At 65.6% G+C, this 15,483-nt stretch overlaps 1 protein-coding gene across 3 annotated transcripts in view; it reads left to right on the top strand.

The window, feature by feature from the left end:
• COL18A1 (collagen type XVIII alpha 1 chain) overlaps positions 1-15,483 on the top strand; it is an 80,373-nt gene that overhangs the window by 44,942 nt on the left and 19,948 nt on the right. For all 3 annotated transcript variants that reach the window (XM_059164945.1, XM_059164943.1, XM_059164944.1), the window contains 7 exons: positions 2,204-2,748; positions 8,703-8,789; positions 9,583-9,642; positions 11,414-11,543; positions 14,573-14,643; positions 14,903-15,007; positions 15,329-15,355. In XM_059164945.1, coding sequence (XP_059020928.1) covers positions 2,204-2,748; positions 8,703-8,789; positions 9,583-9,642; positions 11,414-11,543; positions 14,573-14,643; positions 14,903-15,007; positions 15,329-15,355 — 1,025 coding nt within the window. The remainder of the gene's footprint in view (positions 1-2,203; positions 2,749-8,702; positions 8,790-9,582; positions 9,643-11,413; positions 11,544-14,572; positions 14,644-14,902; positions 15,008-15,328; positions 15,356-15,483) is intronic.

Here is a 15,483-nt window from a genome sequence, read left to right on the forward strand (position 1 = left end):
CCCTGGGCCTGCCTTGGCCCACGCTGTTGTCTGTCAGCCCAGGACACCAGTGGCTCTTGCGTTCTGAATTAATCTGGGAGACTTCTAGCTGCCTGGGAGGAAGGGCAGTGGTGGGTGTATCCGTGTTTAACTCCGGAGACAGCTGAGTCAGGACAGCAGGGCCACTGACCTGGAGGCTGGTGAGCGTCTGGCTTCCTGACCTTAGAGCTTCTCCCCAACTGCACGCTGAGGCCCCGTGAATGGCAGATGAGGGGACGGTCCCAGCAGCTGCCATCAGGGCGGACAGCAGTGTCTGTCCTCGAGCATCAAGTAGGCACTGTCTCCCCGGAGCCTGCGGTCTTCCTGGGAGGCCCCCTGCTCCCTAGCACCGAGGCCAAGCTGCCGTTCGACGAGACTGCGGTCTGCACATCGCTCGGCCGCACCCCACTTCCTGTCTGCGGGAGGATCTTACCTGCCAGGGATGGGGAGCCCCGGCCGGCCGGTGGTGCTGCCCGTGGCGGGAGGTCAGGGCCATGCCGGGCCAAGATGCCCAGCACGGTCCCACGTGGACCACCCCTGGGGGTACCCAAGGGCTTGTCCTCATGTGGGTGACTTCTGTCTTTGTCTGTGGTTCTCAAAGAGCTCTTTGCAAGACAGGACTTGCCTTAAGAAGTTGGGGTTTGGCCTTGCCTCCCTCGGCTCTGACCTGGCCACTGCTCAGGCCAGACGTCAGATGCCCAGCACACCCCCCCACACACGCGCATTCACACTCACTGTCACGTTCAGTCACGCTCACGCACAGGGTCGCGGGCGCGCTCACCACCTTGCTCAGGACGCCCACTGGCCAGCAGCCCCTTCCCGGAAGAGCATCCCCCGCCCAACCGCGTGTGATCCTCACCTTGGAGAATGACCACGCCCAGGCTGCAGTGGGGTCTTGAGAGAAAGGCCTGTGGGTGAACGTGACTGAACGTGACAGTGAGTCTTTTCTGACCCTTTGGCTGGACTGTGGCCCCAACGCCCCGGCTGCAGCCGGTAAAGCGTGCATGTGGGGAATACCTGAAGCGTCGGTCTGTCCTTGACCCGCTGTTGGTCCCCACGGCTCTCCCCCTCCCTGTGTGCTGCAGTGACTACGCTCCCTGGACAGAGAGGTGGGCCCTGCCCTCTGGCCCCTGCACCCGACCCTCCCGGCCCGAGACCGTCAGGCTGCTGGTGGCCCCTGCCTGCCCAGGGAGCGTTCTCCGGGCTTCACCTGAAAGGCTCGGGCAGGTCCCGGTGCGCGGTCAAGTCAAGCCCTGCTGGGGCCCAGGACCAGCGTCCTGGAGATCATGGCCCATGTCCCCACCACAGCAGCCTTTGGTCTCACCCGGAAGGACAAGAGATGCGGGGAACACTGGGCCCATGGCCGCGTCCCCAGCCTAGACTCAGGCTGCTGCCATGTGGTGGGAGGGCGCGGGCTCCCGAGGGAGCGAACCAGTGGGGGCTGGGACTCCCAGGGCCATTGAGAGGAAGGTATGAGCGTCTGTTGGTGAAGGAACCCCAGGTCTCCCTCGGGGCTCGTCAGCCGCTTGGCCCCCTGCAGGTCAGGGCTGTGGCAGCCCCGCGTGGACACGGCGGGAGGGGGCACCGAGGAAGCCCCTGACGCTGGGCAGCGGGCGGCTTCCCTGTATTCCAGGGGGGCACGGGCCCGACCCCCCAGGACTGGCTCATGGCAGGACAGAGCCTCCCAGAAGCAGCCCCTGGTCTAGTTCCCTGCCCTGGGGGTTGAGCGTGCAGGCGGGTCGGTGACGGGGATCAGAGTGCTGGGAACTGCGGGGCCGTCGGGTTTCTGTCCTTCATGTGGACTGACGTTGGCAAGGCGGGCGCCCCGGGCAGGGGCCCTCACTGGGTCTGGAGCCCGGTTCCCGCTGGCCGAGGGTGGGGGCGTGGGTCGTGGGGTGGGGGGAGTGCAGGCCCTGGCCCCCGCGGCAGGCTGGGGCTCGGACAGGGTCGCCGCGCCCCGCACAACCTTGCCCCCTCCAGCCCCCGGTGGGACGTTCCTGTCGCGTTCTCCGGGCCCGCGAGCCCACGGAGGGAAGGAGCCGTGATGTGTGGACCGTGTGGTGCCTGGAGAAGCAGGGCAGGTGCCAGGCGGGTGGGGGGCCCTCGCGGCTCAGAGTCCCCTGGCACGCTGCCTGCCCAGTTACCCCCAGGCACACCCTCACCGGGGTCTCTCTCTTCTTTGCAGAAACTCTGGGCGTGGAGGTGGGGCTCCTGCAGCTGCTCGGAGAGCCCCCGCCCCAGCAGGTGACCCAGGTGGACGACCCCGACGTGGGGCCGGCCTTCGTCTTCGGCCCGGACGCCAACAGCGGCCAGGCCGCCCGCTACCACTTCCCCAGCCGGTTCTTCCGCGACTTCTCGCTGCACTTCCACGTCCGGCCCGCCACGGAGGACGCGGGCGTGCTGTTCGCCATCACGGACGCGGCGCAGGCGGTGGTCTCCGTGGGCGTGAAGCTGTCGGGCGTGCGTGACGGGCACCAGCAGATCCAGCTGCTGTACACGGAGCCGGGGGCCGCGCGGACCCACACGGCCGCCAGCTTCCGCCTCCCGGCCTTCACCGGCCAGTGGACGCGCTTTGCCCTCAGTGTGGACGGCGCGACCGCGGCGCTGTTCGTGGACTGCGAGTTGTTCCAGCGGGTGCCGCTGGCGCGCTCCCCGCGGGGCCTGGAGCTGGAGCCCGGCGCAGGCCTCTTCGTGGCCCAGGCCGGAGGAGCGGACCCTGATAAGTTCCAGGTAACGCTATGGCCACCATCCTTGGGGGGGACCTGCCCTGGGGGCGGGCGTCTGTGCAGACACGGGGACCAGGATGATAGCGGCCGCCTGCCTTGTGCCGCCGTCCCCCAGAGCAGGCCACCCCGGGGCAGAGCCGTCTGCCCTGCAGGGGTCCGCAGCCCTGGGGGTCCGAGCTCCGTTGGGCTCCCGCATGTCCCCCTCCTGGTGCTCTCACCCCTTTGATCCCCCTGTGCAGGAGGCCCCTTGGGACCACCTTCCTCCCTGGACCCCCATCCCGCCGCGACAGGAGCCCCCTCCTGTGTGTGGTGGCTGCAGTGACCCTGGGGCCCCACTGGCTGAGGGGGTCCCCGTCCAGGCCCACGGGACTTGTGCACGCTGAAAACGGGGGGTGTCAAGACGGTAACAGCAGAGCGTAGCACTGAGCCTGGGCCGGGCCGGCGGTTCCCGTCACCCGTCAGCCGTCACCTGTCAGCCGTCAGCCGTCACCCGTCACCCGTCACCCGTCAGCCCTGCCAACTGTCCTTGTTTTCACCAGCCTGGGCGTCCGCGACTCGGCTTCAGGGCAGCAGGGGCAGAAGTGCCCCAGGGACCCTGGCTGGCCGCCGTCCCCACCTGTCCTCAGGGAGGCCCCTGTCCCCTCTGCCTGGCCTGGGCCTTCCCAGGGCCCGGGTGGGGGTCTTTCTCCCGGCACTCAGTCTCCTACCCTCGACAGGCGCTGATTCACGAGCCCCAACCCCGCCCCTAGTGCCCCCCGCGCTGGGACGCCCCTGCGCCCGGGCCAGACAGGGTCCCTGTGTGCGCCTAGGGGGGCGGGGTCCCCAGGACAGAAGGCTAATTATTGCCCAGACAAAGGCTGCCTGACGGACGTTCTGAGTCCTGGTGACTCGGGGGCTGAAAGCTGACCTTTCACCTCTGACGGGAACGCTTAACCCCTGGGGTCTGGGAGCAGGACTTTGATACCAAACTGGGCCTCTTTGTGTTTTCGTTTTGATCCTCAAACATGATTAACGGGAAGAAAGGCAGACGGGCCATCCCGGCGAGGGAGGGGCTGTGTTCATGGGGGGTGTCCCGCGGACGCAGATGGGAGCGCACCCCAGAGGGTCCCTGCGCCTGTCTTTCTGTCCTACTTTCTTTCTTTCTATTTTTTTTTTTTTAAGATTTGTTTATTTGAGAGAAAGAGCACAAGTCGGGGAGGGGTGCAGGGAGCCCAGTGCAGAGCTCGATCCCAGGACCTCCCTGGGGTCACGACCGCCCTGTCCCCAAGTCTGTAACAGTTCAGCAGGAAGGCTGCCTGTGCTGGTGGGGACAGTGTCACCATGTCATGGCATGCCACAGGCCACCCCTGTCGTGGACAAGGATGCCCGGCACCTCCTCCCTGGGCCGTATCAGGGCTCTGTGTCATGCACACAGAACACAGCCGCCCGTCCAAACAGGCAGACGGAGTCTGGGTGTTTTAACGTGCACGTCTTGGTTGTTTGTGTAGACAGACTGATTTTTTCACGTGATTTTTGGCTGTCTGAATTTCTTCTTTTGTGGCTGGCCTTTTTATGTTCTTTGCATTTTTGTTTTGATGGGTTCGTCCGTTTCTTATTGATTTATACAAGCTCTTTATATATGAGAGAAACTGGTCCTTCAATTTGTCCACTATAAATTTTATCTCCCAAATTGCCTTTTGCCTTTTTGTGATGTCACCTTTTTGCTTAAACCATGGAGATATTGAATGTGTTTATGTGGAACACGTCCATGGCGGTGACATGGCCCCAAGCCTCTGAGGTAGGGAAGACAGGAACGCAGCGAGGTGTGTGCTCCCTGCCGGTGCTGGGCGGCGGCTTGGCTTCCAGCTGACCTCACTTGGGCTGGGTCGGCCGCAGCCCAGCGCGGTCTAGGGGCTCGCAGCCCCGCAGACGGGAGGGCTCAGGAATTTCCCGTGTGGGTGTTCGATCCGGTTCCAGCCGGCTGCCGGGAGGAGCTTGGAGGGCGGATGGGTTAGCGCTTTCCAGACTTTCTGAATCGAGGTTCCCGGGGAAAAGTCCCTCCCGTCATGTGACTTACAAGATTTGGCAGAAGCGAGCGTGGGGCTCTGGGAGGAAGCTGGGTGTCCCCTCCGGCCCTCCCGCGGCCGGCCCCACAGAGCCTTCATTGTTCCTCTCAGGTCACAGACTCGGTTGGTTCCTGGGTCAAGAGCGGGACACAGCGTCTACTGGGATGTCGTGCCCCAACGCCGTTAGGGCGGCACTTTCCAGCCTGTGCTCGGGGGCCGTTTCCAGCCCGTGCTCAGGGGCCGGGGGCCTTTGTGATACTTTTGACTATTTCACGAGCTCTGGGGCCGCGTGTCCCTGGCGAACTCTCCTGCTCGCCGTGGGGTTCGTGTCTCCCTGCAGACGCTTCCTGGCGGCTCTCGGACCCCGGTCCCGCAGACAGCCCGCCCGGGCAGTGGCACCTCGTGCCCAATGGTCCCTTAATGTTCAGTGGCAACCCCGTGGGCATGGGGACATTCCTCGGCTGTGTGGGCTGTGAGAGAGGAAAGCCACTCCCGGTCCCCCGGAGCTGGGGGCGCCCACCAGCCACGGACAGGCTGGAGGCCGGAGATGGCACAGAGCAGGTGGGGCCACGTCGTCAGGGTTGGGAGTCCCTCAGCCCGCTGCTCCAGACCGAGGGAGAGCGGGGCGCCGACTCCTGGGCCGACAAGGTTCGGCATTCCTGCCGGTCCCTGCCTTCGCCGAGGGAGAGACGGGTGGAGGTTGTCTGTGATGGGACAACTTGCCCGGACGTGACCCGGCGAGAAGGAGCCGCGAGGAAGTCAGACGCTCTCGTGCCAACAGTCAAGGCTTGACGTGAGCCGGGGCAGAAGCCTGTGGCGCAAGGAGTGCGGGGAGACGGGGCTGGGGCCGCCCCAGCTGTGGCTGCCGTAGGGACCGGGACGAGACCGACCCGGGCCAGCGGAGGCCCGCACAGCCGAGTGCAGGCAGGGGTGAGTCGGCCCGGGAGTGCCACAGGCCGTGTCCCCCACGCAGCGCATCCCGCCCCGTGCTCGGCCCAGACACAGCCCTTCCTGGGTCAGGCGCCGCCTGGAGAACTCTGCGGCCCCGGGAGTTGGGGTCCCCGGGAGGTGCCCCGCACGGGTGACCTCAGACCCGCTCGCCCAGCCCGGAGCTCTCGTCATGCCCACAGCCACGCTGCGTGGCCCCGGCGTGGCCGCTCAGGACATGGTTCAAATGGCCTTTGTTGACGAAGTGCGGCGCCTCCAGATTTCACAACAGTCGCTCTGTCCCGTGTTGGCCGCGGGTCTTGTGATGTTTGCACAACTCCCGTCTTCCCTGCTAAGTGTGTCCCTGGGGAGCTGCGCACCCTGGGCCCGCACGGCCCTCTCGCCTTTGGCGCCGGCCTCCTGGGGAGACCCTTGGGGCCTGTGCTGGTGCTGCACCTGCTCCATGGGAAGCCTGGAGCCTCGAGGGGCAGGGTCGGGGGCACTGTTCTGGTGGGATGTCTGGCCCCCGACCCCACCTGCCGGGAGCGCTGTGCCCTCCCCTCATCACTGCCACCCCAAGGGGCCAACGCGCTGCTTCCCGGAAAGCACGACCTTCTAGGATTTAACGTCTGCCCTGTGTTGTCCTTGTGTCTTCAAACTTGGTGACCCAAGTCACCTGGGCCACTCTGTCCTTCCACAGCGAGCAGGATGCTGCTGCCAACCCCGGCGTTGGTGGCCCGGGATGGCCCGTGTTTCCTGCGTCCAGCGGTGCCTCCGGGAGCCTGGATGGTGGCGGGCACCTGCATGTGCCTCCCCTGCTCCTGGGCTGCGCACGGGCTCGTTCACACGGGTGTGCTCTCGCCGCACTCACACACGCTCGCATGCTCGCTCGCTCATACGTGAACACATGCGCACACATGACCCGGCCACACAACGCTCCCACGCACACGATCATGCACCGCCCCCATGCAGCGTGGCTGCCCTCCGTGGCAGCCGGAGCATCCCAGAGCTTGAAGGAAGGTCTCCCCTTTCTCAAACTCCAAAGCACGGTCCACGGCCGACTCCCCCACCATGGCGTGGACTGTCTTACCCTCGTCCTGGAGCCCCAGCCCTGGCAGGGGCCTGTCTGCAGCCAGTCCCCAGGCTGCCTCTTCACCCTTCAGTGCGTCACGAGGGCTCGGGCCAGCCCCAGAGAGGAGCTCTCGGCACGAGTCCCAGGCGGTCAGTCCAGGCCTCCTCGAATCCCGCTGACGGCTCTGCGGTGGATTCCCCGGCAACCACTGAGAGAAGGGCTGGGCCTCACTCTGACCCTGTGCTTTGTGGAGACGCTGCAGGGCCGCACTGCCCTTGGTGGGGGACGGAGGCAGGAGGAGGGGGCAGGGAGAGGTGACCATGGCCCTAGGTCTGATGGGGGGCCCTGCTGGGCTCAGGGTTAGACAGGGTTAGACACAGGCACCTGCTGCTTTGGTTGGGCTAGTCTCAGGGGCTAGTCTCTGGCCACTGCCTCCCCCTGCAAAGCAGCCACCCACTAGCCTGGGGACAGGCCGACGGACAGCCACCAGGCCCCTGCCCCTGACTCCCCGTTCAGGCCGCTGGCTGTCCGCTTCCCTTGGAGTGCCGTGAGTCCCGGACATCAGCCGGCCGCCCCCCAGTTGAACTTTCTGGAACAGACGACTACCCCGAGTCTGGTGGAGAACCAGTCAGCTTCCTCCTGGGGCCACGGTCCACGGTGTGGACCACAGAGCTACGGCAGTAGCTCTGATTTTCGGGATCTGATCTTCGGGAACACACACAGGGAGATGGGATGGGCCCCACAGGCCTCACGGTCTGCAGCAGGAGGTGGAGGGGGCCAGTAGAGTCAGCGGAACTGGCCCCGAGGTGGTAACTGTCCTGGGTAGGGATCCAGGAGTGCTTCCTGGAGGAGGCAGCCTTGGGAGGCACGTGCAGCCTTCAGGCACGGCTCAGCTGAGGACACGGTGGCGTGTTGCTGGTTGGTTGTCACATGCTTCTCGTTGGTGTGGAGCAGGAAGGTCATGGGGTCGAGGGTCAGCTGAGGAAGGGAGAAGAGAGTCGTCTAGAGAGACAAAGAGCGGCAGCGGTGGCACCGGCTCGCGGCCTGTGGATGTGTGCAGACGCGGTGAGAAGGGCCCCGCGCGCGCACGTGGTTGGGGAGATCAGGAGGCTCTGGGGACTCACGGAGGTCACGTGAACGACATCTCAGTGTGCGTAGCGCCGGGCAGGGCCACGCTCAGTCCTGAGCTGGGTTGACCCCAGCACGACGCCCTGCGGTCAGGATGGACACCGCGCTTGGCAGCCGCCCGGCCGTTCTGTGCCGGGACCTCTCAGACTGGCCGAGTACGGCTTCTAGCGGGGAGCAGTGCGCCGGCGGACGTCCCCGGGGTTGAGGTGTTGAGAAAAAAGAAAACGCTAGAAAACATACGTGTGGACACTCACTGTCCAGGCAGGGAAACCTCACAGCAGGTGTCGCGGGAGGCCCCGTGGCCTCGTGTGCCTGACGGCAAGGGCTCAGCCTGGCCGTCACATCCCAGGGGAGCACCCCTCCAACTCCGGGGGATGGTCTGAGCTGTCCGTGCCCTGCGGCACGCCCACCGGTTTCCAGTCACGGACTCCAGCGGCCCCCAAAATAGCTGGGGTTATACACAGCTGCCCCTCCCCCATTGCCAGCTCCCCAGGCCCCAAGCCCCGGGGTTTGGGGAGGACACGCATGCTGGTGCTCCTCAGGGCCGGTGGTGCCCGTCTTACGCCGCGCCCTCTGGGAGCGCAGCCTCCATTCCACGTCCCGCACACGGATGCTTTGGAGCCCCAGGGGGCGACCCAAGCGCGATCTCCTCTCTGATTGGGCTTCGTCTGGACCTCGCTCTGCTCTGTGTCCCCGCCAAGGTCACCAGGCTCCGCACTGGGTGCCGGCCTGTCCGCACCACCTGCCTCGGGACCGGCAGTGACCCCTCTCTCCCTCTGCCTTCAGGGGGCGATCGCGGAGCTGAGGGTGCGCGGGGACCCCCACGTGAGCTCCCTGCACTGTCTGGAGGAGGACGACGAGGACAGCGGCGGGGTGAGTGTCGGGGTTCCCTCCCCGCCCCACCCACCCCTACCCGAGGGCGGAGGGCCCGGGGCACGTGGGTGCCAGGAATCGCAGTGTGGTGGGACTGGAAGGGTCTCCTTTGAAAGATGCTGTTTGGGCACCAGGAACCTGGGACCACAGCTTCCTTTACCCACGCCAGAGCCTTCCCGGCCTCGAACTCGCTGCTTAAAAACTCAACAGCGAATGTGGAGGTGAACGGGATCCCGAGACGCCGTCAGCTGGCACGGTCGCCAGTGGCCCCCACGGCCAGATGCGCGTGTGTGTGTGTGAGAGCGTGTGCGTGGGCAAGTGTGCGTGCAAGCGTGTGTGTGTGTGCGTGCATGGGATCGAAAGAAGAAAATCCATCTCTCGGCGTGAGGGACAGAGCGGGGAGAGCCGGTCTCCCAGGGAGAATCCAGAGCTCGGGTTGCCCCCAGGGACCCCACGGCCCTGAGCAGAGTGAGGTCCTCAGCTGTGTGGGTGAGCAGCGCAGGAGCGAGAGGAATGGTCACCTGTCCCGCGGCGGCGGCCGCTCTGTGCAGCGCCATCAGGCCGTCCCCCCGTGGCCTTCGTGTTGACAGCTGTGCCCGGAGCTCCTCGCCCTGTCTTGTCCTCTGGCTCTTTCCCAGCGCCGTGGCCCCGGAACGGGACGACAAGTCCAAGGAAGGGAGCGTGTCTCTTGGCGGTTCGGTGTAGGTCTGACTGGTGTGCCGGCCGGCGGCCAGGCTGACCCCGCACGGATGCCCTTTGGTCACTGGCTTCCTCCTTCCCTGCATGCCCGCAGGCGTCCGGAGACTTCGGGAGCGGGCTGGAGGAGACCCGGGAGCCCGTCAGGGAGCCGTCGGTGAGTGCCGTGAAGCCGAGGCTGCCCTCCCGGGAGCGAGGGCCTGTGAGCACGCACAGGAGACCTGCACGGGCTCTCTGGGACCTGCGGACACATCCTCAGCTGGACACGGGAACACTGGGACTTGGGTGGCCCTAAGGAGATTTAAAATTCGGTTTATGATTCTGAACCCTCTTCGGGCCTGGGGGGTTGACCTCGATGTTCTGTTTACGCCTCCATGTTAGCTCGTAAGTCCAGCATTTCGGTGAGGAAGGTTCCGGAGGCCGAGTCAGAACTCCCCCAGCTCCCACCCTCTGAAATAATGCACGGGAGGAAAAGGCAGCCGTTTTTCCGATTTGCACAAATGGGTGGCCCTGCCCTTCCCCAGCTTCGTCCCCCGCTGCCTTGTCCCAGAGGTCACGCACCGGGGGGCAGGACAGGCAGGGTCCGAGCTCCAGCCACAGGGGGTGCTGGGGAGCCCCAGCCTTGCACTGGTTGAAGCAGCTCTGGGAGGGCACCTGGCGGGCCCCCTGGACATAGCGTCCACACGTGGTGCCCGTGGCAGCCCCCGCCCGTGTCGGAGAGCCTGTGGACTCCTTGCACACGCAGCTGGATTTGGGTTCCTGTCACCCCAGGGTTCCCTGGTGCAAACCAGTGCATCAGGCAGGCTGAGCCTCATGGAAGTGGGGTTCTGGGCTCTGCCATGGCCGTGGCATGAAGCGTGGGACTCTGTGGCCCCTGTCAGGACTTGAGGACCCGGAGCTGCTCACGTGCATTCACCCTCGGCCCCGTAACCTGTGGCCCTCGAGCTGGGAACCCACACCCGGCCAGGCTCCGGTTTGGGAAATCTGGCTGGCTGGCCTGCGGTGGCTTCCCTGAGCGCAGAGGACAGGGCCATAGCCGTTGTGTGGTGTGGGCAGGTGCGGCTGGGGACACACGTGGCCTCTAGGGCCCCCCGCCCACTCTCCACGGCCGGGCCTGCGCCTCCGTCTCTCATGCTCAGAGGCTCTGGGATGTCGGGGGGCTGCTGGCGCTTGGGGGTCCCAGGGCACCTTCCCCCAGATCCCCGGGGCTGTGGTGCAGGGGGAGGCCTGGTGTGCGGCCTTGGACAGGCTCCCAGGAATGACGGTCACCAGGGGCCCAGATCCACACGGAGTCACTGGGGAGCTCAGGCCCCTGTGAGTCAGGTGCTTGCAAGAAGCCTCTGGACGGCGTGTGTGGACGTCTGCGTGCTGGGCTGACACATCCGGAGCTTCAGCAGGGGAGTGGGGGGGGCAGGAAGATGGGGTTTCTGAGCAGAGCCGGCCTGCCCTCAGGGTGCACGTCAGCCTCCCGCCCCAGCTGTGACGTGCCCAGTCGTGGCCCCCGCCCAGCACAAGTGGCGCCCGGAGCCGCCTGGGCCGTGGAATGCCGGAGGCTTCCGCCCCCCGACAGGTGTCTGTGATCCGCCCCCACCTGGCTGGTCCCTGACCTTGGGGAGGAGTCAGGGCCCTGGGTGTCAGCACGGGGCTGCCTGGGGCCCGAGCGAGCGGAGCGGGCACAGGAAGAGCTCCAGCTCGGGGCGTCAGGGGACCTGGGCCCCACGGACCGTTTGGGAGAAGACGGCCACGGGGGGCCGGGCACGTCTCCTGTCCAAGATGGAGCCCCTGGTCTTTGTCGCCGTCTTTTGTCAGAATCTGTGAGCGTCTGACCCGACAAACCACGTCGTCACCTGACATGCCGGCCCCGCTCCCGTGCCCAGGACACCCGCGGTCACCAAATAACAGCCATTTCTCCCGCTCTCGCTTGCCAGGGTCCATCGTCCAACCCCAGCCTTCCTGAGGCTCCCCCGGTCACTTCTCCACCGTTGGCTGCGGGCGGGAATGAGGAAGGTTCCAGAACGGAAGAAATGGAGGAAGAAACCACGGTGCCTGCGTTGGCAGGTGAAACTGTGGGCTGGTGTGGCGTCTGTGTCCGTGGTGTGCCCGGGCAGCAAGGGGCTCTGTCCTTCGCGGATGCTCGCCCAGCCGGGCGAGTGGGCAGTGCCCACCTGGCCCCCTGGTGGCCCCGGGCGCATCGCCGCAGAGCTCTGGGCCTGCTCTTTGTGGTCCGTTTCTCACGCTGCTGTGGCTGGTGGGGGTTTGCGGGCCCATCCCACCGGCACTGTGGCCTCGCTGGGAGGACATGGGAGTTGGCTTGGGGGGACACATTGCAGGACAGATCGGCCTCTGCCCGGGACCTCCGTGAACGAGGCCTGCCCTGGGCCCACATGTAGGGTCGGGGACGTTCCCTGGGGACCATGATGGGGCGTCTGCTGGCCGGGGTCGGGTACGGCTGTGGGGCCGCGGGCCCCGGCCCCAGAAGGCTGTCACCCGCTTTGCAGTCCCTCTGTCCTGGCCCTGCCCTGCCCCAGCGACACCCGGACTCCCAGTCACTGCGGACGCAGCCGTTCTCTGGAACAGGACGTATGTGGGATCGTACGCCCCGTGCCTTTTGGTTGGAATCATGGGGTTGTGACTCGACACCGTTGGTCCCGGGGGGGTCTCCACGTGTGGATGGACCCGGAGCCGTCCGTCCACTCAGCTGCGGGGGGGCACCGCGTCGCGTCCAGTTTGGGGCTGTTAGGGCGGGAGATGCTGTGGGGTTCCGGGCGAGCCTCTGCGGGGGCACCGGCTCCCGTGCCTCCCAGTCAGCACCTTGGGGGGACAGCAGGGCCTGGGCGTGCGTGTGCCCTTCACCAGCCAAGAAGCTGTCGACCGTTTCCCAAGGCAGCGGCTGCAGACGCCGCCCCCGCCACTCCTGGGCGGCGCTGGGCATGGCCACCCTCCGTCACGCCCATTGTGGCAGGTGCTCCGGGCCGCTCGTGCCCAGCCGGTCCCCGTGACTGGCGCTGTTGAGCCCCTTTCCACGGGCTCCTGTGCCGTTCACGCGTTGTCTTCGGGAAGGAATCCGTCCTCATCTTCGCGGGCTGCTGCTTTCCCGTCCCCAAGTGTCGGGAGTTTTTGCACTCGGGCTGGCTTGCCCCCGCCAGGCGTCCGTTCTCTGAATAATTTTCCAGTCTGGGGTTTACTCTTCCTTTTGTTAATAGTGTCGCTAGAAGAGCAGAATGGGTCCGTTATGAGTTTAGACGAAACTCCATTTATCAACCCATTCATTCATGGATCTCAGCTTTGTTGCTATGTCTAGGAAGTCGGCCCTGCCCAAGACCACGAAGTTTCCGACGTGTTCTGGTCAGGGTCATGGTCCCAGGCTTTGCATTTTCCTCTGCGACCTGCTTTGAGTTCAGTTTGGTATTTGGCATAAAGCACGGTTCTCAGCTCCCTTCCCGGGAACTCCGTGCCCTCCCCTGCCCTGTCTCCTGCTGAGCTGCGATGTTGCCCTGTTGGAAATCAGGTCCCCGTGTATGCATCTGTCCCTAGACTCCCGTGCTGTTTCGTGAGCCCGTCTGGCCACACCGTCCTGATTCCCAGAGCTTTGTACTGTCTTGAGATGATGTCGCGTGACGTCCAGATTCGCTGTCTCTTTGGGAAGCTGCTCTGGTTTTTACGGCCTTAGCATTTCCTTGTGCGTTTCAGACTCCGTTTGTCTTTTCTGCACGGACGGCCAGCGGGACCGTCGGCCGGAACGTCTCTGGCCCCGTGGCCGGTCCCGGAGGGGAACGGGCAGCCTGGCGGATCCGCGCCACCCAAACACGGTTTCTCTCCTTTGTTTTCCTTCAATGAGACGCTGCTGTTTCAACGCTCACTGAGGCGGAGATCTTACATTTGCCTTTGATCGTGCCAGTGTTGGGCACACAGGCCGCAGAGGTTCGCACGCCGTGCCGTCTGCCACGGGAAGAGGCCGCCCTCCTGCGCCGACCGGCGCCCCGTGGGGGTCTGCAGTGGGCTATGTGTGACGGCCAGTCTGCGGGGCTCAGGGCTATCCAGGAGCACTGGCAGGGTGGTCAGGGGCTGTGGTCAAGGGCTCCAGCTGGCACACCACACCGTGGAGTGTGGACACGGCTCAGATTCCTTCTGAACGCAGGACAGGGTCCTGCAGAGCTGTGCTGGGGGGGTGGAGGCGTGGGCACCTGTCCCTGGTTAGCTGCAGGGCCTCAGATCCCCTGTGGTCCCCACACGCTGCCTGCGAACCCGCCAGAGCACCCATCCCCCTCCCCCGCAGGGGAAGAATGTTCCTCCCAACCTCCCTCGGCAAATGGGCCTGGGAGTGCGGACCCCAGTGGATGAAGGTTTGGGGGAGCAGCCTTAGTGCATCCCCCAAATTCCTTGTCAGTCACAAAGGGGAAGGTGCCCATCCTGAGCCTGTCTTGGCATCAGCAGGGCGAGCCGGCGGCTGGTGTCTCGGGGGCCGGTGCTCTGGGATCTCTGGTCTGCCTGGTGTTGTTGCCCCGGAGCTCTGTGGAAACGTCTGCAGCTCCAGGCCCTCCTGAGGCAGGCCAGCGGCCCATCTGGCTGGACTTGGCCCACGGGCAGCTCATTTCCTGGGGTCCTGGCACGTCCCCCGTCCACCGTGCCCAGGAAGAAGCTGCAGAGGATGGCATGGGGCCAGTGGAGGCGCTTTGGTCCGAGCTGTTCAGTCACCGTGTGTAACAGCACGAGACGTCCTGACGTGACCGCCTGGCGCAGGACGGCGTCCCCGAGCTCGGGGGGAGTGTGGCATCTAGAGGAAGGGCTGCGATGCACGCAGCAAGCGTTAGGGTTCGGCAAGGGAAGGAATAACGTGTGTGCACATGAGTGCAGGACAGTGCACGTGTGTGTGCGCACGTGTGTGAGCGTGTGCAAGTGTGCGCATGTGCACAGGAACTGTGTGTGCGGGGTGAGTGTGTGCGTGTGCACACGCGTCGATGTGTCGGGGACACAGCTGGGCTCCAGGCAGGCCGCGTCCCAGGACCGCAGGCAGCCTGGGTCGGGCCGTGAGCCCCACGTGCCACCGGGCCGTGCTCCGGGTGTGACGGCCACCTCTGCTCCCCCAGCTCGGACCCTCCCCACCTTGGATCTGGTCACCGCAGGGAGCGTTTGGAGCCTCGGGGGCAGCCTGGAAGAGGTGAGGCCCCTTCCCTGACTGCGGTGGGCGGTGCTTCTAGCATGCACGGGGTTTCCGGCACAGCTGCTGGGGCCACACTGCGTCTTCCGTCCTTGTCCTGGGGCTGCACCCAGGGGCCCCTGTGGCCCTCGCAGTGCTAGGAGCGCGTGGCCGGCCCGGCTGGCGCCAGCAACCACTGTGTGTCCTGTGCATGTCTCCGGGACTGTGCAGGGTGTGGCCGTGGGCCCCTCAGCCTATGCCCTCGCTTCTTCATCCCCAGGGTCCTGCCGCGCGGAGCCCTGAGCCTGTTCCCGGGCCGCAGTGCCCTCCTGGGCCCCCAGGGCCACCAGGGAAGGATGGCATCCCTGGAAGAGACGGCGAGCCAGTGAGTCGACCTGCGCTGGGCCGGGCCGGGGTGATGGGCCGGGGCAGGAGGGGACAGCTAGGAGGGGTGTGGCCAGCCAGTAGGTCCCGGGAGGGCGACCTCGGGCTAGCCCTGACCTCAAGGCCACATCCTCCCTGTGCCAGGAGGCCGGGGGCGACCGCCGGCAGGGCCAGCCCACAGCGTGTGGGGAGGGAGGCTCTCCGAGTCCACCCCTGGCCCTGCCATGGGGCTTGGGGTGCGGGGCTCCAGGTCCGTGTTCAGATCGGTATGGGGACACGGGGGGTCGCTGTCTGGGGCTCACGGTTCTCTCGCTCGTTCCAGGGGGATCCCGGTGAAGACGGGACACCGGTGAGTTGGCCCTTCCTGCAGAGCGGGCTGCATCTGTCACGTGGGTGTGAGACCGGCAGGCTTTGTGCCTGTGGCGCTCTCTCAACTCCGCTCAGCACAGAGATTTCAAAAATGAAGCCATTTTGAAA

This window comes from Mustela lutreola, chromosome 2 (assembly GCF_030435805.1).
Source record: "Mustela lutreola isolate mMusLut2 chromosome 2, mMusLut2.pri, whole genome shotgun sequence".
Classification (NCBI taxonomy): Eukaryota; Metazoa; Chordata; class Mammalia; order Carnivora; family Mustelidae; genus Mustela; species Mustela lutreola.